The following is a 24,396-nucleotide window of genomic DNA, read 5'->3' on the forward strand; positions in this document are numbered from 1 at the left end:
CTTGATTATTTGTAACTTTATGAGTACTTTATGAGCATCATCGTATACAAATGTCTGTCATGTCGTACCGCGAGAAAGAAATAACACGAGAGAGAAAAAAAGAAAAGTAACATCGGTCTTTCCAATATTATCGGATTGAATTATTCACCAATTTTTTAAACGTCACGAATTTTCCCGAACGCGTTCCAACGAAATTGCTCGTTAAACGCACAGCCTTTGATGATTTTGACGTTTTCAATTATCACTCTTTACACCCCTTTCCCTCCTACCCTCGTTCGATGCCAAATACGATCGTAGCTTGAAAATTAACGAGCTGTCATGAAAGAGTTCTTGAGTGAAGTTAGCATGTGTGCCAGAGAAAGATAGATAGATAGAGAGAGAGAGAGTTAGCGTCACGCACACAAGCCCAACTTTCTGCACGAGCGTGCATGATGGTAAGTGCGTGCGAGGGGTTTCGATGCCGCAGGTGTCCGACTGGTCGAATCGATTGAAACCAGGACGGACAGGTAAATTAAGATTCGGCCGACGAACACTTACGCGTCTCGCGCCGATAATCGCCCTTCATAGTCTGCAAACGCGTGAATCGACGTCGATTAAGCGTACTCTATCAGCGAACAAATGTCCTCTTACTTTTTGAAAGCGGAAGGCAAGGCGACCTCCCCACGCCGCATTTTTGCAAAATATTTTTTATCGCAGCTAAGGTACTTGTATAAAATGTTGGCACGGAACAGACAGCTAAATTATGCAATTTTTTTTAGCAAAATTAATTTATACGTATACCCTTATTAACATTGATACACAATTACTAAGTTATTTACTTTATTATAAATTAAAACAATTCCTCTTTTATTTCTTTTTATGAGATAGGTACTAGAAGAGAAATATATGCGCTAATAATGTCGGTTTTATAAATAATTAAATCCATATTTCTGCAATATACTCTTGTTGCAGAAAAATTGGCACAATAATGCTTTTTAGAACATTTTTTAAACGCAATTTGTGTTGTATGACGCGTTTTATTTCGATATTGCCAGCGAGAGTAATTTAATCTGAAAAAAAAGAGATATATATATGTATGTATACACTTTGGCATTTTAACGGATATTTGTGGTGTTCGTGGTTTATTCATTTGCTTCTCCATTTCCAGAACATTTGTTTACGTGAAAATATTCATTGGATTAAAAATTGATCTTCGTAAATTAAATGCTTTCGTATTAATTGCAATGGATAAAATAGTTTTTCGAAATTGCTTTCACACGCATGTTTTACATATAAATAAATTACACTTAATATGCGTACTTTTCCGCTAATTTCATAAAAAGATAGAAAGAAAAATATTTTATTTTCGAAGTTACGTCATATATTAATGTAATATTTTAAGTTACTTCCGTAACGTACAATACTCTTATAACTACACTAAAAAAAAAAGTGTTTATATTAAGTAAACATATTTATTTTAGTATTATTTCCTTGATTTAAAGAAATATTTTGTAACTTTATAAAAAATTTATTTTATACTTGCAAATATTTATTTAAATATTGGAAATATTTGTTTAACATTTTATTTTTTTGTTTTTAAGTATACAAATTTTTAATTTAAATATTATTTTCTCAAAAACAGCATTTTGTTTTTTAACATGAAAAGCATTGCCTTTTTTAATATATATATATATATATTAATAAAACAAGTTAAATAAATATTTTATTAAATTTACGAACTAAATTTCTTTATTTAAAAAAATTAGATACTTTGCTTTACTAAACATGCAATTATATTAAAATAAATAAATAAAAGCTTAATGGAAAGAATAAGTTATTTCAAATAAATTAATGACTTATCAGAATATATTTAATTATTTTTTTTCAAAATTATATATATATAAATCTGTAATAATAAAAAATATAAAAATATATTTTCTTCAATGAAAAAAATAAAAATATGATTTAATGAATGTTGACGGGTGATAAATCAGAGTTTGTTATATTCAGATTACTATATCGATTATGATTACGATTACACGTAGTCAAACGTGTATAATTTATTTCAAAAATGATATCGTTTTTCAAATTTAGTAAACATGGTTTTCATTTAAAAATGAATTTTTTGATTTTGAAAATATATATATATATTTTTTTGAAAGTTTTTTTGTTTGAAAATATATTTTGTTATTAAAGGTTTATAAAATGTATTGCTTATTTAATTCAACTAACAATTAACTTAAAACAAAAAATTACTTTTTTAATTTCAGTAATGATTTTTTTGTTCAAAATAGCAGTTTTTTGGTTTAAAAATATATTTTTTTATTACTACTGTAGAAAAAATCAAACCTTTTAATTCATTAAAAAAAAAATTTATTTATTTTAAACATTTGGATATTTATTTGAAAAACAAAATTTCTTTTATTTTGTAATGCGTTTTATAGTTTAAAATATTAGTTATTTAATTGAAGTATATACATTTTGTTTAATAAATAACATTTACTTACTTTTTAAAGAAATAATTTTTCTACATTAATAAATGTTTTTTTTCTTTCTAAAAATTCAAATGTTTCAAATTATGAAAATATTTTCTTGCAAATAGTCAAAACAATGGTTTTCTTGATTCAAATTTAATTTTCTTGAACTAGCAATTTTTTTTCAGTTATGCGATTGCAGAAGTATTTTGCGTATGGATTTATATAAATTATATTTTCTTTCAATATATGATAAATTTTCTTGTTTATCTTCCAAGTTTAATCTGAGTTGTACCGACAATATCATATGCATTATTAAATTGTTGATATCCTAACACGGAAAATGTACAAGAAGAGAACTTAATTAGATATATAAAAAGATCATTTAATTTGGGTTAACGTTTACTCTAATCATTAATTAACGTTAAATTAATCGGTCTACCTCGCGTGTTCCACGCTATATCGTAGTTGCTATATTTGCGAGAGAAATATACATCCGATCGATACTATACGAGATGGGTATACCGTGCTCATTTATAATGCATCAGATCTTCTCGAAACAAGAAAGCGCCCGCACCCATTGCCATCTGCCATACTTTCCGTCGTTACACCTGGTCCACCACCATAATTCCGTGCTAAAAACTTCTTACAGCTTGTCTGCCACTCCGGCTCTCGACTCCGCCGCGCGCTCGAACAGCGAACATTCCTGAGTACATGTTTTTCCGAGGACGAACTTCCGAGACAATCTGCCGTTATATCTGTATCCTGCATTATACTGAGAAAGTAGAAAGTCGCATGGGACCCTTCGGAGATACAGCTTTATTTCCCATCCCTCGAATGGAGTTTGAAAGTAAGGCGTCGGCATCTAGGCGCGCGGGCAATCCCCCGCCGTCGTTGCAGCCGACGAATCTTAATTAACTAATTAATTAATTAATTTCGCACGCAGTTATCAGATAGAGTGCCGGCTCGCTCCTGTAAACTACGCAGACACCAGATATATCGGTTTAGTTTCTCGGCACAACTCGAACTCATCTCCACCATTACCTCCACACCTAACGAGGATTCGCGTTGTTGTTGTTGCTGTAGGTCCTCCTCTTCCTCATCCTTTCGCAGGATTACGGAGGAAACTTGGGACCGCGCGAACAAAGCCATGTCATGACCACGTCATTGCTTTTATGTTAAAATAAAGTTCTTACTCTTCATTATGCTGAAGCTCCAAGCAGCTTCACGTCTCTCGTAGTGATCGATTAAGCGCACCAACAGATTACCTTAATTATTATCTGAATGCCTATAGTAAACGAAAATTGTATCAAATATTGAAATATGTTTCTGTACATTGTACATAAAAACTAATCAGATGAATAATGTGTGTGGGAGAGATATTTAGAATATATAGAGATATAAAAGAAAAATATATGATATATATATATATATTAATAATGATGTTACTTTATTGTTTCAGGTAAGTTATTCCGTCACGTTTGATAGCCATCATTTGTGGGAGCTGTGTACGTAAGTCTTGTTATTTCTAATAAATTAATGAGTAGTACAATATAAAAATATTCAGTGCGCAATAATAAATATTGCTGTTATATGCTCCGATTTTTGCAAAAACCGCTTATTGGAAATTGACATATTTCTACGGAAACAATACAATTAATATATACATTTATTTGTCAAAATATTTTTAAATTAACTTTACGTTTGGTAATATTTTTGCACGCATAAATAATTACTTCTGTTACGACAATTAAATATTATCCGTAATTTTACTCTTATATATATTTCTTTGCTGAAATATCATTCTGATGAAGTTCTCGCATGTGATATTTTTTCGGAAAGACTTTTACGTATCTCAGCTTTGAGATATGTGAACTGGATGCATCATTTAGAGTTCAGTTGTAAATTTTGTACACACGATAATGAACTTTTACTAGACGTACGTTGTCTGCTCGGTAACGCGTTTTTCTTGCGACCTCGGAGCTGTTTTACGACCTTTATTTCGTACCGCGTTATACTTGCAACCGTGTTGAAAAACGGATTTCATCGTTGGTCGTCGCGGTGTTTATACACAGCCGGCTTTGCGGCGCGTTACGACTGCACAGGTTTACCTCGAGCCTATAATCCGCGACAGGTTAACGGCGTTACTATACCCTATCCGGTATGAACCGAAACACGCTTTAACCATCCATTAAATCGTCGCGTCCTTAACTCCCCAAATGACCAATTTTATGTGTGTTCGGATCCTTCATTTCTCAATATACCATTGCAGATGTTCCTTTTATGGTTCCATATGGCACAGATTTCGTAAATATTATTGCATTATATAATAATTATTATTATCACATATTACATATTAAAATAGTTTTTCTAGAATATATGATAGTAATACTTCTTTAAATAGAATATGTAATTAGATTGAATACGATATACATATACATTCAAAATTATGAATGATGGGCGAAGTAACTTTACAATCTATTTTATTCTCTCAGACATAAGAATATAACAATTAAATTGATTCATATTATTAATTTTATTTTAACACAGTTGAAAGGTATCATAATTTCATCATCAACAGATCGGCTAAATTTTTTCATACGGCAAAGATATTTTCATAACTTGTAATGCGTTAACTTATAATATAAAATAATAAAAAATGTCAACATTTTACAATCTTGTTCCAAAAATAATTCCATTGATTTGTAAGATAGCACGAAAAGTAATCGCGTCTTTGCAAAATTGGCCGTCCGACTGACCGATTAAATTCCGATAAAACTTTCAATTTCGAGCTGTTGGTTTGTATGCACGTTCGAATACGTTTAGGCCTCTGCATTTCTGTCTCTTGAATGCGTACGTATGCCAAGTGAGAGTTTTATTAAATTCCGATGGCGCGCCATGGAATGAGAGAAAATGCTTTGTACCAGCCGCGACCCGATGTCTGCTCTGCGGATGTCATAAAATAAAAAATGCTGCGTAAATGTCTTTGAAAGTATTGTACAAAGGAATCGATATGTGCCTTGAACGAAGGTCGACTGGCAACAAAAAACTTACGCTCTATGATAAAAGAAAATCTGAAAGAACACGAAAAGAAAATGAGAGTGAAAAATGGTGATAGCATTCTCGATATGTAGGAGCCGGTAGGAGCGTAAAATTAATATTGATATTTGAATTATAAGAAAAAACGTGTATACCTAGTAATTATTAACGAATTAGAACGATTAAGGGAGAAAATTGGCAGCGACAAAAGCGCTTTTCGTGCGACGATTTGTCTTCTCGGCGCTGAAACTCTCTTCATGGGTATTCAGAACGGAATAAAGCTGACGCGATATCTTTTCCTTCCGCGGAAATAAGCATGAAGTCAGCCGGCGAAGGAAACGACCGTCCAGTAGTACTAACATTTTTCCCGGAGCATATCCACGCTTCGGGAGGAAAAGCTCTGTCGGAAGCGCGGACTAGAAATACCGTAATCAAGAACGAACTCGGTCTCGGGCCGGGCGCATCAGCTATTTCCTCGGCGAAGAAGTAACGGTGCCACTTAGCCGGCTGGCTTTAATGTTTACGCGTCGGAACTTCGGGCGGGTCTCAACTTTAAAATGCCGTCTTCGTTAATGCTTCAACTAAAACGTTCATAACTTCTCGTCCGCATCGCATACCGAATCGCGGACCGTTCTCTTTTCATCGCGATAAAGCCCGCCGAAAAATATTCGCCCGTCTTGAAGACGCGTTTTAAATTTTGATTACGCCGGCGTGTCACGAGGGAGAAACTTTTGAGAAAAGTTCTTAAACATAGCCGTGTTATTTCCGGCCTTTCCATTAGGCACGATTCGCAAGCAAGAATTGAGGAAAATTGTAGCTGTCGATAGTAGCAATATATCGGGACGGATAAGTATATATCAATGAGAAACAATTTGAAAACGACGATCTACCTTAGTGAGTCTTTTTAAAAAATAAGTTGATGTAACATATATGCAAAGACATAAAATTGAATATTTTATTATAAAATTATAATACACACAAAAACACAAAAATATTGGATATTTAGTTATATGTCGTTAAATGTTAATATTTTATTATTTTTTTGTATGCATACAACTATAAGTACTAATTTGTTTGATCCATTAAGAGATCATTATTTTCTTTGATACTAAATAATTCTGCAACTTATTCATTAGAGGCAAAGTTACCCTTGTTGATATAATCTAATTCCCTTCGATACATTTCCATCCTGTCGGATGACTTAGATTTAGAGTACTTAGAGTACACACGAAATAAACGCCTATTCCGCTCTCTAATCCACCAAGTGTACGCGAACGATTTATCATTCATGTCGTTTGGGGAACCTCGGCGCACCGATGGAACCGCTATCGAAACCTAGCTTAATCGCCTCGTGAGCGTATATCTAACGTTCGTAGATGCGTTAATTTGATACGAAACTGCAAGAGCTTATCAGAAGCGTCTGAGTCGCGCGGTTAGTCGGTTTGCGGGCTACTAGCATATCAGCGGCGGCAACGAAAAGGAGAAGCAAACAGCTGGAAGCAAAGGATAAACCTTTCGAAGGAATCTAATAGAGTTACCGTATAGAGTGCGCGCGTCCCCGCGGATTACGTGGAAATACATCAGGAATGACTACACAATAGAGGTATAGGCGTTACACTGCACTCCGCACTGCGCACACATGCACGTGATAGCGAACGGGGGGAAAGGACGCGTCGTCGAAAATACGCCGCACGGGGTATAGCGCTCGTCGGCGAAGGTTTTATCGGCGGATTAGCATTGCTTTACATAGTCTCGAACGGGTTTGCATAGGTTGTGGAGGGTGTGGAAGAACGGGTGCGAACCAACGAGGCCACACAAACCGATTTTCTACCGGAGCTGGGTCTTGTAATCTCACACCGACAGGTCGGAAGAAAGGATAACGCGAAAGTACGCCGAGAAGTAAAAGGCGATATGAGCTGTTTATTCTGAGGATATCGTGACTATGTATTAGAATTAATAGTAAATTCAGAGGGCCGCGTCGAAGGATTTGAACTTTTCACACATTTTTGGCATCAATATATAATAAGATATAATCAAAAGCATATACATGTAAAAAATATAATGTAATTTTTGGAATGTATACGTCACACAATAGGATTCTTAAATAGGATTCTCTTGATATACATTTTATTAGAAGTACGAAATATTACAAAAAAATTTTTAAAGAATTTAAACAAATTCTTAAATATATCTGCTTTTCCTAATAATTTGAAGGAAAAGATCTTTCATTGGCAAGCATTATAATTGACATTTTTAATATAAAAAATTTTTCAAATCTGATTTACCACATTTTCCAAGCAAATAGCTCATATACAACTGAAACGATTCTTCCTTGCTATATGAGAGACATGCTGTCTTCGGGGTATCTCGTTGAAGTACAACAACCCCGGTGCAATTTGTCTCTTTCGCGTAAACATAACGATGATTCATTTTGTCGCTGATGTGACATTTACGGAAAAATCTTACAATCTCGCAACATGACATGCGTGCCGCAGAAAGGATTACGTTCAGAATTTGTACGGAACTTCAAGCCAACTGAACTGATATATCTTTTAATATGAATAGATAGCGTTTCTTTGGCTGTTTTCTTATTGTTATTATTAGATTAAGGGATATCAATTTAAGGATAATTAGGATTTATAATTTCTGTTGGAACATTAATTAGCAACTATTTTCAAGTGTATAATAACCAGGCATTTTAGTCTTATTTTTATAAATATTTTTCTTTACCACGCATTAGTCGGCTCGAAAAAATAACGTCGATTTACTTAAGCCACTTGTCCCCCGTCTTAAGATGTATTTTCTTCCGGTTACGGTAGAGTTGACGTTTTCCTGAGATACGATTTCCTCAAATATTCGCAGGGTACAAAGCCGCTCTCTTGTGCTTGGCGCACTACTGGCGGAGCAATATATATCAGGCATAATGGATATTAATTAGAGTGTATTTTAATAGAGGAACAATTAAGAAAGTGGGTCGCACGACTAGCGTAAGAAGGGGCAAGGCGAGAGTGGCAGCGACCGCGATTTACGTCGTGGAGGGAAGAGAGATCGCGCACGCAAGAGTTTTACACTGTAGGTCCCATTATCTGTCTTCAGCGGCATAATAGAAGTCCCTCTAATTAGAATGTGCCACGCGATGCTTTTGTCCTCGGGGGGAAAAAAAGACGGAAGGACGAGAGGAAAAGACGCAACCGGAAGGAACGAGAGAAGGAGGACGAGCTCATCTCGTCGCTCGAACAGCCGATTTATCTCTGTTCCATCTTTCCCTTGGCTTCCCTTTTTTTCTCAAATCATAAAGTTTCCTCGACTTTGCCGCGGTAATTCTTCTTCGGCGAGTGCCTGAAAAACCGCTCGCTCTCCACCATTGTTCAACCCCGCGCGACGAACTATTTTGACATTTGTATAAGTTTTTGGCTTGCAATGTACACTGTTCCCACCCTCTATAATAAGATACACGGATGTAATATAACTCTCTTCTATAAGAAGGAGAGTCTTCTATAAGAGGACATAAATCTGAAAGTTCCCGCGGTCCAGAAGCCACTTTCGTTCCACCCTACTAATTATGACGTGAGATTTATACCGTAGCCATTAAGACTTATCCGCACAAATAAGTATGACTTTACGCCGCGCCGGGAATAAATTACACGATTTATCTCGTTCGGCTTATTACGCGCGAAACAAGTTACGATGACCGCAAAATATCGTGCTACAAAAAACAAATTTTACATCCGACCCACGAGATTTTATTTATACATGAGCTTCTTCCAAATTCGCAGTTTACACGGTATATGAAATATTTGGCATTAAGAAGCAAATTATTCTCTTACAGAAAAGGATTATAATTTTTCTACAGTTTTGTCTCAGGTCTTTTAGTTGCAATAACTCTTCTCAACTATTTTTGAATTAATATATTGATAAAGGAAATATGTTATTTTCTTTTGCTAAATATGACTAAGAAACAAAATATATTTATTTAACAATTTTGAAAAATGTGTGTGTATACACTACGTCTAGTACAATTTCGTATCAATAATAAAAATTGGTAATTATTTACATTAACGGACACAATGCTGATCAGCTCGATTTGCCGTCGCTCATTATTGTTTATATCCGTTAATGCAAATAATTACCTAAAAATTATTCAAGAAGCGTTATACCATTTTTGCGAGGTATGCTCATGTATCATTAATGATACGTTTCAAACCTGCATTCTACAAATTAAATATATTTATTTACTTTAAATTTTTATTCCTTATTACGTTGTTTATTTCATTGATAAATATATTAATTTAAATTATGCAACTTTGCGAGAAATCACTAATGATTCCCAATCATTGCAAAAACGATCGCAACAATATATTTCCAAAGTGCTTCGGAAAATGGCGTGATACCGCCATATTTTGCGAGCCCAATCGATACCATATTACTGGCCTTTAGCAGCGCGGCTGCCGTCTTCAAGTTAAACATCTCCGTCGGGCGGGAAGTTTCCGCGCTTTGGCAGATAAAATCCTTTAAGAGATGTAGAAAAAGGTCGACGCAAACGAAGAGAGCGAGGCTATGAGAGGATTTCACTTGAAGAAGAGAGTAGCGAGCGAGCGAAAACATTTGAATAGAAGCGTCCTGGATACTCGTTCCCTCGTACTTCCCGGTATCAACGAAGAGAGTGGCCGGATCCCCAGCCGTCTAGTGGTGGGAAAAAGAGGGGGAATTAAAGAGAACGGGGGAAAGGGAGGAGAGATATTGAAACTTTAATTGCGTGTACTTCGGACCCCTACCTGGATCGATCCCATCGTATCGGCAATCGGACGTTTACGATCGCGATCCAAACCGGCCGAGGGGAGTCTTTAATCGATAAGATCTGACACCAAAGAAACGCGCGGAGATAGCTGAAAGAGACTGTAGGCAACCCGAAGCGTTCGATCGAATTCAATGAAGAGCGAAAAGAGACGGACGGAGCGCGCAGGGGCGGGGGGAATCGCGGTGGTGTCCGGACGGGTTTGGAGCGGAATAGAAAGAACGGGAGTCAGAATTATGCAGATACCGGATATCCGATATAAGTAGTCGGGTATTCTTTTCCGGGCCGGTCCTTTGGCCAATAGACATCTGGGATTTCCTGAATTGAATGTAAATTACCTTTTGCTCCGTTCGCGAAACGGATCTATCGTTAAGCTCCTGCAAATAAGGGGGCACCCGCCGTCCTCTATCGCTTCCTCAGTTCCTCCTATCCTGCTCCCCGTAGTCTTCCCTTTCATTTTTTTTTTTACTTCGCAGCAGTAAGAACGCGAATTGCTCGTCGGCGAAGTAAGGAAGGCAGCGGCCGCGTCGACAAAGAGAAAGAGATGGCGGGAAAGACCTACTTGGCGAGAGCAGAAAAACGGAGGAAAAATCCCAGACCTCTGCGCCAGCAGTTTCCTTCGTCACGTCGAACGTGCCGACGACCTGCCGGCGCGGCGCGGCGGGTAGATGAGCGGCGGGTGGCGTACATTAATTTTCCTACGTTGCGGCAGCAGTGGAATCGAATTTGTGCGGCATTGTCCGGTAATCGGATTTACTTAATGCACGAAACGACGCGTGATTAAACGGCCGCGCGTGATACCCGCGGAGCTGCGGCGTAATGACCTGATCGTGCCTAATTGCAAGCGCAACAAGATGCGAAAATATTTTGGTACACTTGTGCGCTGTGCGGGGATGCGAAGTATAATAAATGAAAGTTTCCATAGTTAGGAAGATAAAATGATATGGAATGCGCTTTAAGCAAAGCTGGTTTATTCCGATTTCTTTTAAGCTCTTTTGTTCATATTATATTATAATCTCATCCTTACTGCATTTTAGATAAAATTCAAGAATTTTTTATTTAATTAGTAACAGAGATGTGACTAATTTAAAAAAATGTTAAGAGTTATTAAAAATGGCATTTAATTAAATTTTTATTTTACAGAAGTCGGTTCCGGAATCAATCTTCAAATTCTTCCATACAATTTTTGTGCTTCGTTTTATCGACGAATCAAAAATCCGAGAAACATTCTAGCGCGTTACATTTGTTTGCGTCGTGGCCGATCGTCCACGAGTAACGTACGCAAATCGATCGATCATCGTTGCCGAGAAGAGCAGTCTCGCGCACGCCGCGCGTTTATGCAACGAGCAAATTAATTGGTCTACACCCCCCGCCGACCGCTATCACTCGCATTTACATAAGCGCGCGCGCTCGAGTTAGCGCGCGCTCGCGTTTTCTGCGTCAATTTCGTTATTACTTGAGTGCCCGGCACCCGACACGGTTCGGCCAACCTCCGCAATTTCACACCAACCTTCGGGCCGAGCCGAGCCGAGTCGAGCCGCCCTATCGAAAAGACCGGACCGCTTCAGACGAGGCGTTAGTAATGTGTGCGAGCGCGATGAAATGCAAACAGGCGCAATATTATTCATTGTTCGCCCCGGCTTTACACGTACCGGGCTTTGCCGGTGCACGGCAGGCTCGGAATGACGCCAGGGACGGATTCTATTTGCTTTACGACTGAAAAACGTCCACGTCGTAATTAATCAAATGCATTTGCTCGGCGCGTATCTGGTTCTTTTTTCACATTTATACCCCGCGCGAAATATCCGCGTTCTACTGCCCGCTTGTGCAAACATCAAGTCCTGGATCACTCGCACTCGCTTTCAGTCGACGATGCTACGTATTTGCAACATTTACGAAAGGGTATATTGTGTACAGTTTTACAATGTTCCTCGCCAGGTATATTGACATTTGCCTTCGCGTGTCATACGCATAACGAAACATCGCGCACGTGTTCCAAGAAGTATTGAAATATCAATTCTTTATGGTATTGTAATTTTAATATATTTCTAAATATCATATTATTTTCCCTCTCTTTTATATATATATATATATATATATATATATATATAGACTTTCTAAAATTTTTATCATGACAAAATGAAAATTTGCGATACAATTGTGTAAACTGCATTGAATAAATATTGATCAAATGATTAAAGCAAAGTAATAATTTAGATCATAGAACATACGTAACATATAAATTATTATTATCGGACATTCAACCAAATTTCGCGTTAATAATAAATAGTGTTAATAATAGTAAACATAGACAAACAACATAATAATAAAAAAATGCATGAAATGAAACACGTAAAAGTGTGCAAAATATCGAATTCAGAAGTTTCGCTATCCCGCTTGAGGCCCTGTTAAATTATTTGCTAACTCTGTCATAATTACGAAACAACTCACCGCAGTTCTATAATAAGCTTAAATTTGCGTGTTACCGCGTTCGAAATGACGAACCACGTCTGGTTTTACTATTCTATCGATCGGCGAAATTTATCGAAATGTGTCTCGTTCCTTCACATTGATTTTCGTTCGCAATGATGCAGCACGATAGCGAAATGTCGATAGTCCTAGATGCTTCCTAGAAGCCCTTAAATATTAAAACAACGATCGAATGCCATCGATACTCAAGGACCCATTGCATTATTCCAAAGGCAACAATTGAATCGTGCTGTAATTACGTAAACGTCCACCATAGTCGAATGTGAAGTCCATGTTCGCGTGTCACCGCGTCCGAAATGATTACTATTCTATGCAATGATTTCATTCATTATACAATAAATCATTGCCTATGTTCTGGGGGAATGCGCGTTGCATACGACAACGCATAAGCACAATAAATAATTAGCTAGCGAATTTGCTGAAAATTCACGGTCTATCTAACTTTGTTGCGGTTTCCGGCGCATGCGAACGGCGAGTAGAAACACAACATCAATCAAAAAGACGCGACCGAGTTATTCACATTCTTCATGTATCTTTTTCAATGCATAAAATTTTTAATTCACTTTTAAACAAGTGTACTAATACACACGTCACATCACGCACCTGTGCAAATTGTAGGATCATTGTAAATCATATTCACGAGAAGTATAGTTTCCTGGTTTTTACATTTTATGATATTACATATCCTATTTTCTTTCTTTATAAAAATTATTTATTTTTTAAGAAGAATAAATGTTTCGTTTATTATTCCTTGAATACCTTTATCTTTAACTTTTTTGACAAAAAATAACAATACAGAAAAATAATGAATTGATAAACGATTCAATCATCGCAGTTTAAAATAAAAAATTACATGATATTATAATACTTTGAAAAAAAAATTGTTTTACTTTGATAATTATTTCACTAACAATTCTTTTTTTCTCTCTGGATTATAACTTCCATTGCAATATACGGAAAGAAAATTCTATTCGCTAGTAGCACTAAACGGAGTTGGCACAACCCAATGTTAATGGATCGCGTTTTTCTTTTTCTAATAAAAGCGTATCGCGTCTGCGAAACTTTTTCTCGAGCCAATTTTACGTTCGCCCTTTGGCGACGTAGGTTCCTTTGTAACAAGTTGACTCGCGACAAGCGCGACGGTGGACAGGAAAATAGTCGACCGAGCGAAAAAAACGCGAGAGCGAGAAAAGTGGTGAAGGAAGTGAGATGCTCGCTACCCAAAGCTACAATTCTAAATTAGCTTGGCTAGGGCAGCTTGTGTACAGCCGAGGAATTCTCGATAAACTTGCGTTTAAAAAGCGAATTTTCATCACTGCATGCAGCATCCAGTCATACTGAAACCGGTACGTGCGTGACTTATTATACGTATTCTTTTTAATTTTTGAATTGTTCCTCATCAATAGTTTTTTCTCATTACCATCAATGAGAATTTTGCCGATCAAAAGTAGAAATGTATAATGTTAAATACTTAAATACGATCAATACATTTTAATGTTCTCTTCCGTGGTATTGTATTTTATTAAATATAATAGAACTGTAATATTATTATATTATGGAATCAGTTACTTAAAACATTAAATGGAATTGTTAGATTATCAAAATTCAATAAAACGTAAAACCTTTCTAAAAATTCTAAAGTATTTTGATATATTGTTTGATAAATATTATTTAAGGAGTAATTAAAACACCCAAATATATATCTCACTGATATAATATTTAAATAAGAGATAAAATTGCCCCCAATTATCAATAATTTGTTTAACTTTGGATATTAATATTGACTGATTTGATTGTTCCTATAAATAGCTGGTTTAATTACAAAAGCATATAATTTTAATGAGGAGGGATTCTTTTATGTCACGTTATGTCGTTTTATTTACAAGTAATCTAATTAAAGAAACTGCTACAGTCCGCCCGGTGGAAAACCGAGTTTGAGGCGGGCATACGTCCACTCCAAACATATGACGTCTCATTTTATGTAATGAAAACGCCCTATCCTTGTTCCGCTTTCAAGCACTGTCGCGGCAACTTTCCCGAAGAAGAAGTTAAGAAGTCAAGTGCGCCACGTAATACCTAAAAACTGAAGCGATGCAAGGAGGATGTCGTACTACGTACGTCGAGACCCAGTTCGCCCATGAAACGGAGAGCTGTACGTCAGTTAAAGAAAAAAAATGAAAAGAAGACTGCGTACTTTGGTCGCCTGTGCTTCTGCCCTCTTGCTCTTTAAACCCTCGAAGTTTATTTTCGCACCGTTGCATGTTGAAGTACCGAATTGCGGAAATTACTCGTAGCAAGATGAGGAGGCACAAGTTACGCGAGGTGGATGGTGTCAATATGTTTTGGCTATTCACGCGAGAATATTAATTATACCTTCTAAATATCCCTTAGCAATTTATTATATATTATATTAATTAATCTCTTTCCGTGTATCTTTCTTGCAGAACGATTTCTTTTTATGTAAATTAACTCCCATTGTCGATTGAATAATCTACATTATTTCAAATATCTTAAAATACGTCTTGTGTAATGTATACGCCGTGGAAAAATTTACATGCACCTTTTATGCAGATTATAGTACATTGTTGCCCCCTTTGCCTTTTTCATAGCTCGTGAATTAAAAATTCCTTCGTTCTTTTCTTCTTTACTTTATTTGAATTCTCGCATTTTTCCCTGCTTCTTTTAGATACGGTACGTAAGTAAACGCGCTCCTTTCTAGCATAATTTGAAGTCAATACGTAATTTTTTACGATTGAATTTTCTATCTTCGATTTTAGAACGTCATAAAATATTATACCCGAGAATGGCAACAACAAAACTGTCAAAGATACAAAAACTTGTAATTTCAATGTTGGTCAACATCGTGATAAATATCTTTCGGTCTGAGATCAAAAGTACTTCTTGACAGAGATGGAATAAGGTATTGAAGAGAAATATATGCCTATGGCGTCAAAGCCGAAACTATATTCGGAATGAAATATGACGCAGACGGTCGACAGTGCCGGTGGAGAGAGATTATGTGTCCGTAGAAAAACTGACTCTCCTCCACCGGTAAATAAGATCCTCCGCGTTCTGCCACTTGCTCTTCAGTCCTTGAATCCAATCCCCGGACCCTCCTTTCGCGCTTCCATCTCCTCCAAGGAACGAGCCGGAGAGACGTTGCTTACTTCGCGAAGGTGGAAAGCACTTTTTTTGTGCCTCTTAAGCTCGGGCTACACTTTTCTCGCCTCGGTGCTCCGAACGGAATATCAGTTTACGCGCGAAACCTTCTCAACGCTTCTTCTTCTTCTCCTTGCAGCTTCCAGCTTTGTAGTAGAATATGGCCGCCCACTCGTGCCGATCTTTTAAAGATTCTTCCACCATGTTCGTGCAACGCGAGGGCATATCCGATATCGTTGCCAATAAAAACTGCGAGTGTTTCAGTTTCACTTTTGCGCGCTCTTCGCTAAATTATGCGTAAGAGGGGAGGCACCTACGCGCGATAGTTCGACGCAATAAAAGTATCGATGTTTTGCTCTCAATATTAATTATTTCTAAGTTCTTTGTTAAAGTAACGACAAATATTGTCATTCTTAGATTTGAATTATTCATTTTAATATTCTGTCAATTATTTCGATCAAAGTCATGCGGCACATGCTCATGCAATAATGTTCCTAATGTTATATATTATAAAGAAAATTTGTGAACTTTATTAATTGATAAATTGCGTACTACGAAAGAAATTTTTATATCAATCTGACGAAATACAAAAAATGTACTTTTTACGGCCATTCTAAATTTGTACTGCAATCTGTACTTTAATACTGTAAATTTTATTATAATTTTATACTATTTTTATTGTTTTTTCAATTTAATTTTTATATCTGCGTGTAAAATTCTTAATAAAAAGAAGATATTTCTTAAATTTCACAAGTATGCATAATAAAACATACATAAATCGCATGAATATTATAAATGCACTAATTAATTAAAAGATATTTACGAAGATTTAAAATCTTACACGTACTGTAGCATTGAGTATGAATTTATAATTTATAATTTATGAAAATCTTTGTATAAAAATGTAATGCTCTTCAACAATTACCAATTTTTTTCTGTCTTGAATACGAATTTTATTTAAAGTTAATTGTCTAGTCTTCAAAATTTATACAATGATATTATATAAGAAAATTATATTATATATAGCAAAGTACGTAAAAGTAATATAATATATAGTAAGATAGTAAGATTATAAAAATAGATAATTAAAAATTAAATTTATACAAGTCCTCGGATATGAAATCCTAACGTTTCCAAATCGTATGTTTAATTTTTCCGCGATACTTTACTTATCGACACAACAGAAGCAAATATTTTTTTTTGGACATCCTATGTAATATTGGAGAGTTATTTACGACAACGATGAATTTCTTCCCAAGAACGCTCGGGACATTTCCGTTTATGTTTACGTACACGATCTACCTGGCAATAGATAACAATATCGCGCCACGACCTTAGTTTGCGGACATATCCAAACCAGCCCGCAGTTGAACTCGTGCTGCGGGCCGGTACTTACGCAGACTTTTCAAGCAACTTGTGCCTCAGTCATCGTCACGTCTGTCCTTTGTACATCGTCATCGATTTCTCAAGCATCGTTCGATAGTCTCAAGTTCCATTTCCGAAGTTTGGCTAACTCCGAGTGTTGGTGTGTGCTGGACGATTTAGACCGTACCACTATAGAGTATTCTCTTTGGTAAGTAGGCGAAAAAGCGAACTTTCATATTCGAGAACGTTCGAGTGATTAAAATTTTCTTAAAGCGACTTCTTTGCACGTTTAGTATTAATTCTTAATACCTTGTATTATATACTGAAAAAAAATGTTCTGCATTTTAGTAAATTAATTTGCATGCAACTGTGACTCCATTTATTAAAATAAAGAAAATTTTCCTTTTTATTAGTATATTTTTTTCTCAGTAAATACACACATGTACACTAATAAAAAGGAAAATTTTCTTAATTCTAGTAAATAAAGTCATAGTTGTAATGCAACCTAATATTTACTCAAATGCAGAACATTTTTTCTCAGTGTGTATTATGTAATTATGTATTAGAGATAAAATATTATTTCCAAAATTGCGTCTTTTTGAAACATAATATATTGCATCTAATATCTAAAAGTAACATTACGCTCAGTCTATAATGCGTATATAATTAAATTATTATAAAAATTATATTATGAAAAATATTTCTTGTTACGTATATAGTTATATATTGTTACAAACTGAATTCTTTTTAATTGAAATATTTTTTCCTAAAAAGTTATCAGCGCAATTACGTGCAAAATGAATTAACTTTAAACAATTTTAATTTTTAATTTTAATTTTAAATCTCTTAAAATATTATTATGATTACATTAAATCTATGTTTCATATTAATCTTTCAACGGGCTCTTCTTATCTCTTATATTATTTTAATCGATTTTATTTAACATTTTATGCCGTTAATTAAGGGAGAAAGAAATTTGTGCAATATGATTGAGCCGTTTGAAGCCGATTGAACCTATATTATAATATTCGAATAACGAAGTTCTCTGTTAATAGTATTAATACAGCGTATTGTTTTAATTATTGATTGTGCAAGGGTCCTTTGCGTCGGACCGTGATCTCCGTCGATATCGCGTCGAGTGCGTTCATTCAAGTTAATTAAACGTAACAGAACACTCTTCGTCTCCGATGAGGTTCACCAGTTAATAAAATTTGAATTTCAAATTCCGTCGTCGCGAGTTGCCGGCGAAACGAGCAGCGTCGAACGGCAGCGGTTATCGGTGCCGCTCACATAAAATGTTTGGAGATTTTTTTTTTGTTATATCGATTGCAGCACACATTGTCTAATTCGGAGAAGGAACGATCAATGTTCGAGCCTTGTTATCAAACGTCGAGCGCAACATTGAATGCAACAGACTCGGAAATTATGTTCGATTATAAGTTGTTTGCTAGTGGAGCAATGCAGTTGGATCAGAACAACAACAATAGCAACGTGCAGCATCCAGATTGGTAAGAGAGATCACTTATATTTTCAAATATACGGCAAGATAATGACAGAAATATATGTATAATGGATGTATCGATAAGAAGATGCTATGCGCTTCGATCTTTATTTGATTCAACTAATTTTATCAAATTTTAATTAACATTGGCTGCAATCTTGTAAAGAGATTATTGCTTTATATATGTATATATTTGCACATCAAATTGTTATTGAATTCTACAATTTTAATTGAAAAAAATCGAAGCAGTATCGTGAAACATATAGATCGATAAATACAAAACATTATTTTGCGTCCCTCACGTATTGATTTTTATTTTATGATTGGTTTTTTTTTTAATTTCAATTCAAACTACGTTTCTCCTAACGAAAATGATTTAGTACAATAGCTTGTATAATTTTCATTACTCTTGCCATTGTTTAATTAAAATGTAGCCTTAGTTGAATTTAATAATAATTGAAACAAACAATTGTTCCAAAACAATCAGCTTCGCGTAGGAGACAGAGAGATATAGAGTTGTTTATTTTTTTCTAGAAAAAACGATACATTGACAAAAAATGGTGCTGATAGAACTGTCTTATTTATAACGTTTAAAAATTGTCTTGTGTGCATGATAGGTCTTTTGAATCATTCTTATAAAATTATTACTTCTTGAAAATTAATCTTTAACTACTGCTTAAATAAATACATGAATAATGAGAAACAATGATTAATTTAAAATACAAGTAATTAAAAATTAATGTAATGCTTTTAATTAATGTATTTCAAAATTTCTTCGATAAAAGATATATTTTTTCTTTTATAAAGTATATTTTATCAGAAAGTAACTATGGGATAAAAGACTTAATGCAAAACTGCATCAATAAACGTGATAATTAATAATTAATAACGAAGACAGTCTCGCTTAAGTTTCTTGCTCTTACTCAGTTCGTTTGAGAGAATCGATTATAAAGGCAACTTTCGGGCTCAGCTTTTTTTCCTTGCGCTCAGCTCTTTTTAATTGGTTGCCCGCCTAGCATCGTGGCCCTTTAGCCAATTAGTACATTACAAAAAATGCTATGGTATCTTTCCGTCGAAATTTTTTCAATGTAAATTTTTAATCGACTTGGTTTTCACATTTGCATTTATATTGTGGGTATTTGCGTAATATTTGAACAAAAATGTTTCCTGTGTTTATGTATATATATTTGCTATCATTTCTCTTTTATATATTTGTTATTAATTAAATAAAAATACAATAAAAACAAACACTTTTGTGTTTTAGATTAAAAGCGTTTTCCATTTTTTACTTTGTTTCATTTTGATTAAAAATCTTTGACTTTTATTTTACATCCAATGTAAACGAAACACCTTATCGAAAACAATGCGAATAAAACTGACAACAGTTTAATTAATTATTTTATATAAATTTAATAGATTTTTTAAATTAATTATTTAATTAATGTTTTAAATACAGCATTTTTTATTCGTGACATATAATTTAAACATATTATAAGGATATTTGCTAAAAGCGGGATTGTTTTTGAAATATGTTTATTTAATTCTTAATGTGCTTCAGATTTTATAGATATTGTATATATATTCTCCTATATCCGTTTTCATATGGCGATCTGTATCATTATTAAACTGTCAATACTATGACAGATATTTTGGTGATATAGAATAGATCTTCCTTTGAAGAAATATGCGAGTAAGAAATATGCGTGTAACGTCGGTTGTCGTTAAGTGTTCCGTCCTTTTTTTGTGAACACTTCTGGTGAAGGAGAAGTCGTGAGCAAGAGTCGTTAAGAAGTTTCGCACCATCAAGTTTTGGTCGATTTTTGTTGTCTCTCTCTGTTCCGTCATTCTGTTCTGTCTCTTTTCTTCTCTAAAGCTCGCTTACATTAACGAATTTGCGACAGTAGCAGACATTAACTTGCAAGGCTGCAGGCATACCTATCAGTTTGATTATTTTCCAGTCAAAACTACGAAATATGTTGTTCAAAAGACAATAAAAGAGAGTAGAAATTGGACAGAGTAAAATATATAGAGATAAAAGAGAGTAGAAATGAGACAGATAAAATATAGAGAGCACCAAAATAGAAATGTGACAAAGAATTTTTTTTTGTAAATTATTATAATAACCGTGACCGTAAAGTTTTTTTTTGGATGTAACAACTATCTAAATTGAGAAAGTGTTGATCACACACATATGCACATTTTGATTTTTTTTTCATTACATTTATTAGATATAAATATCTTATTAATTCAAATTCCAACTATGATAATGACTATTAAAGATTGCTTTCAAATTGTTACTCTTTGCTTACATTATCTGTTACAATTTTTTAATATTCTTTAATTTTCGTTATTTCTTTAAAGATTTAACTAAAATTTGCTAAACAAAGATTACTCGAAAATTTACCGGAGTCTCGTAACTGAAAGAAATTGCGTTGTATGGCCTACGATATGTCTTGTATAGCCGTTGATTATCAGTGTTGAGTATCTATATAATTCAGGACTCTAATATTTGATAATTATCTGCTATCCGGATATGCCATTATACACATATTAGTGTCGCAAAATTTTATTTCCCATTAGTTAGACTGGAGCGCTGACAATGCTCCTACTTCAGACATAAGCGTTCGCGCATTTAATCGGTTAATTATCAAGAACGCGTGGTTCTCCCCTCTCCCCCTCCCCTCTTTCTCTCTTATGCCACGTTAACGAAGTTGTCGTCACAGCGATGAACACCAGGGCAGACCCACAATATCAGTTTGGTTATCTCCTGTTTAACGCCATTGTGTCGCGGCGGGTAAAGGGTGCAGATAACGAATCAGCGCCTATATGCCGGTGAGAACGTGAGGGTAGTGAAGTCGGGGTGGAGGATCGTTCCGGGGACAGTGGGATCGGAATAGAGAGGGGAAAAACGGGACAATAGTGCTTGGGGCACTGTGAAGATCCAGTAATTGAATTACACTCCGATAACCGCTTATCGCGAGCGTTCTCCCCCCCCCTCCCGCAAGTTTGCTGGGGCAAAATAACTTTCGCTTATTGCGCGGCTCGATCGCCCATCCATTTCTGGCAGAGCTGTATCGACGAAATTTGCAATGTTGCATATTCTTCGAAAACATCAATGAAAAATAAAATTGTAACTAAATGTAGAAAGCTTTTTTATACGTGCGAAATACCAAATAACGATGTAAATTAATATTCTAAGCTCATCGATAAACTGATAACGTAATGAATTTAAAAGCCATTTAATTACTAGTTAAAAGAAATGATATGACGACTGTTAGTAAATTCTGTTTAAAATATTAATAAAAATTTCAAGAATCTTATGTGGACATCTAATTAGTGTTAGATACGCTTTGAAGTAATTATCCCGTAGTTGATACACCGCGCGCAATCAAACAAAACAAAAAAATGTCTCGAATTAAGGAACGCCATTGCTGGCGTGCTCATTCGAGATAGCTGGAAATTATTCCTGAATCAGCCGTTTCGCTAACCCCTCTCGGTCCCCCGGACTACCCCATCAAATGTATGCGCGACGCTTAGGGTGAATTTGCCACGCGGTTAGTGTTTCGAGCTTGGTTGGTTGCAAAATGTTCCTTGCTGAGTATATAACTCGGCGATAATTTAAGCGTCGCATTATCGTCGAAGGCTGAAGTCGACGGATATAACCACCGGCTTCATCCGCACGGGATTAGTCGGACATTCATATCCTCACGTTGCTCTTCTGTTCCTTCCGGCTGTTGCTTAATTGCATCAGATATTTAAATGACACGTTTTTATAAAATTAAAAGAAACATAATTTTATATACAATGTATTTAAACAAATATGAAACTGATTGTTCGAATGTTTGTTCAAAACATTATTTGTCCTCTTATTTTTTTAATATTCACTCTTGCAGGGGGGCCACACTTATTTTTTGCATTACATGTACTTATTTAATATTACATACTTTTAATACAATTACTAATAATAATATATAATTTTTTAAATCAGCGTTAATACAAAATATGTAATTATTCGCAATTTATTATGAACGTAATGCAAATTTTACACATTACATCTCATTTACGTTTATAAATTTTTTATAACATATTAGATAAACAACTTTAAATTATTACGAAGAATTACAAAGAAGTAACGGAAAATGCACGTTATCGGAAAATTACTCACGGACTGAATAGCGGATTTTCATTATCTATAGAACCATAATAAGCTTTTGATAATTCCATTTTGCAATTCCTTTCTACGATTTCATCATCGGAATGGAAAATAGCGATGCAAAAAGCTTCATTAGACATTCCGTGCGCAAGGACGCGGTCATATGTTGCAAAAGACACCGTACGGTTATATAGTACACGACGGTGCGTTTTTCGCCGATAATTAATCGTGGAAGAGCGACCGAATCAAAGGAATCAGAGGAACGAGTCGATCCGGCACGAGCATGGATTATACGAGAAGCACGAATTTAATTTCCTCCCTCTGTCTGCCAATATACCGAAGGGATTCGTAAGCGAACTAATTATTTTGCGAGCCATCCACCCAGTGGTTCGGCCCGATGAAGAAAAAAGGAGAATAGAAAAGGGGAGAAGAAAACCGGAAAGGAAGTCATGGATTTTTCTCATATCGTCATTGCTTTACAAATTTACTTCATTATTAAGTCATTATTTATTTTACAGATTAAAATAACAGTTTATTTTTTAATACAATAATATACTATAAAAAAAAGAAAGAGTATATACTATATCGCGTTGCAAAAGTATTCAAGCTACCGCTGAAATTGATTCTATGTGCTCGCATTACGGAATCGGAACTATTAACATGTCGATAGAATGAAAGAACAGGAAAAAATTGAGCAACAGATATTGTGCTTTAAAAAAAGCAATAAGAGATTTGTTGCCAAAAATTAATACAATCTATATAACTACATAATATATTTAATAAAATTGTATATAGGGGTATATATCTATATAAATCGCATTTATTACTTTTTAACGACGGCATCTTTAAAAAATATGAACAGAATATTTTTGTTATAAAAAGCTTAGATGTATTATTTAATATTGATAAACAAAAATAACGTAACATTCTTTTGAATCTAATTTAGCGCCGGAAAAAAGTAACGTATTTTAAATTCAAAAAATAAAAGCACGTTACAAAAAACGTAAAAAAATATTAAAATTATAAATTAGCAAAATACAAAATTATGTATTTTAATTTGACAATTTAGAAATTTTGCTTCTTTGATTTTTACAATATTCAAATAAATATTTACAGCATGGCAATTTATTCCATATAGCGTAACAAAAGGCTAATATTTTAATACACATTTCTAAAATTATTCGCATAACGATGTCATAATCAGAGACATCGTAATCAGTTCTGCGCACGGAAACGAATTCTCGAATATGATCGCCAAACTTTCTTGCCGACGGGGATTAAGACGCTCTAAGATGCCTTAATGGCCATCAAAGTCCGTCGCGAGGAAGCGAACGACATCGTCATACCGAAGTACCGAGAGAACGACGAGCTTTCTTAATTAGGGAAACGGAAACGCGAGGAAGAGTGTCTTACAGCGGTTAGATGAGACGGGAACAGCTCA

At 34.9% G+C, this 24,396-nt stretch overlaps 1 protein-coding gene and 1 long non-coding RNA gene across 13 annotated transcripts in view; one reads left to right on the top strand and one right to left on the bottom strand.

The window, feature by feature from the left end:
• The window catches only part of LOC143895616 (CUGBP Elav-like family member 1-A), a 553,022-nt gene that overhangs the window by 320,863 nt on the left and 207,763 nt on the right, over window positions 1-24,396 (top strand). For 2 of the 10 annotated variants that reach the window (XM_077402910.1, XM_077402909.1), the window contains exons 1-2: window positions 17,299-17,509; window positions 18,634-18,809. The exons of the other annotated variants lie outside the window; for them this stretch is intronic. In XM_077402910.1, coding sequence (XP_077259036.1) covers window positions 18,707-18,809 — 103 coding nt within the window. In that variant the 5' untranslated portion in view covers window positions 17,299-17,509; window positions 18,634-18,706. Of the gene's footprint in view, window positions 1-17,298; window positions 17,510-18,633; window positions 18,810-24,396 lie in introns of those variants that run through there. 10 annotated transcript variants of the gene reach the window in all.
• The window catches only part of LOC143895628 (uncharacterized), a 342,321-nt gene that overhangs the window by 301,349 nt on the left and 16,576 nt on the right, over window positions 1-24,396 (bottom strand). The window lies entirely within an intron of this gene.

Source organism: Temnothorax americanus, unplaced genomic scaffold (assembly GCF_048541705.1).
Source record: "Temnothorax americanus isolate GAGA-0224 unplaced genomic scaffold, ASM4854170v1 Scaffold16, whole genome shotgun sequence".
In the NCBI taxonomy this organism is placed as follows: Eukaryota; Metazoa; Arthropoda; class Insecta; order Hymenoptera; family Formicidae; genus Temnothorax; species Temnothorax americanus.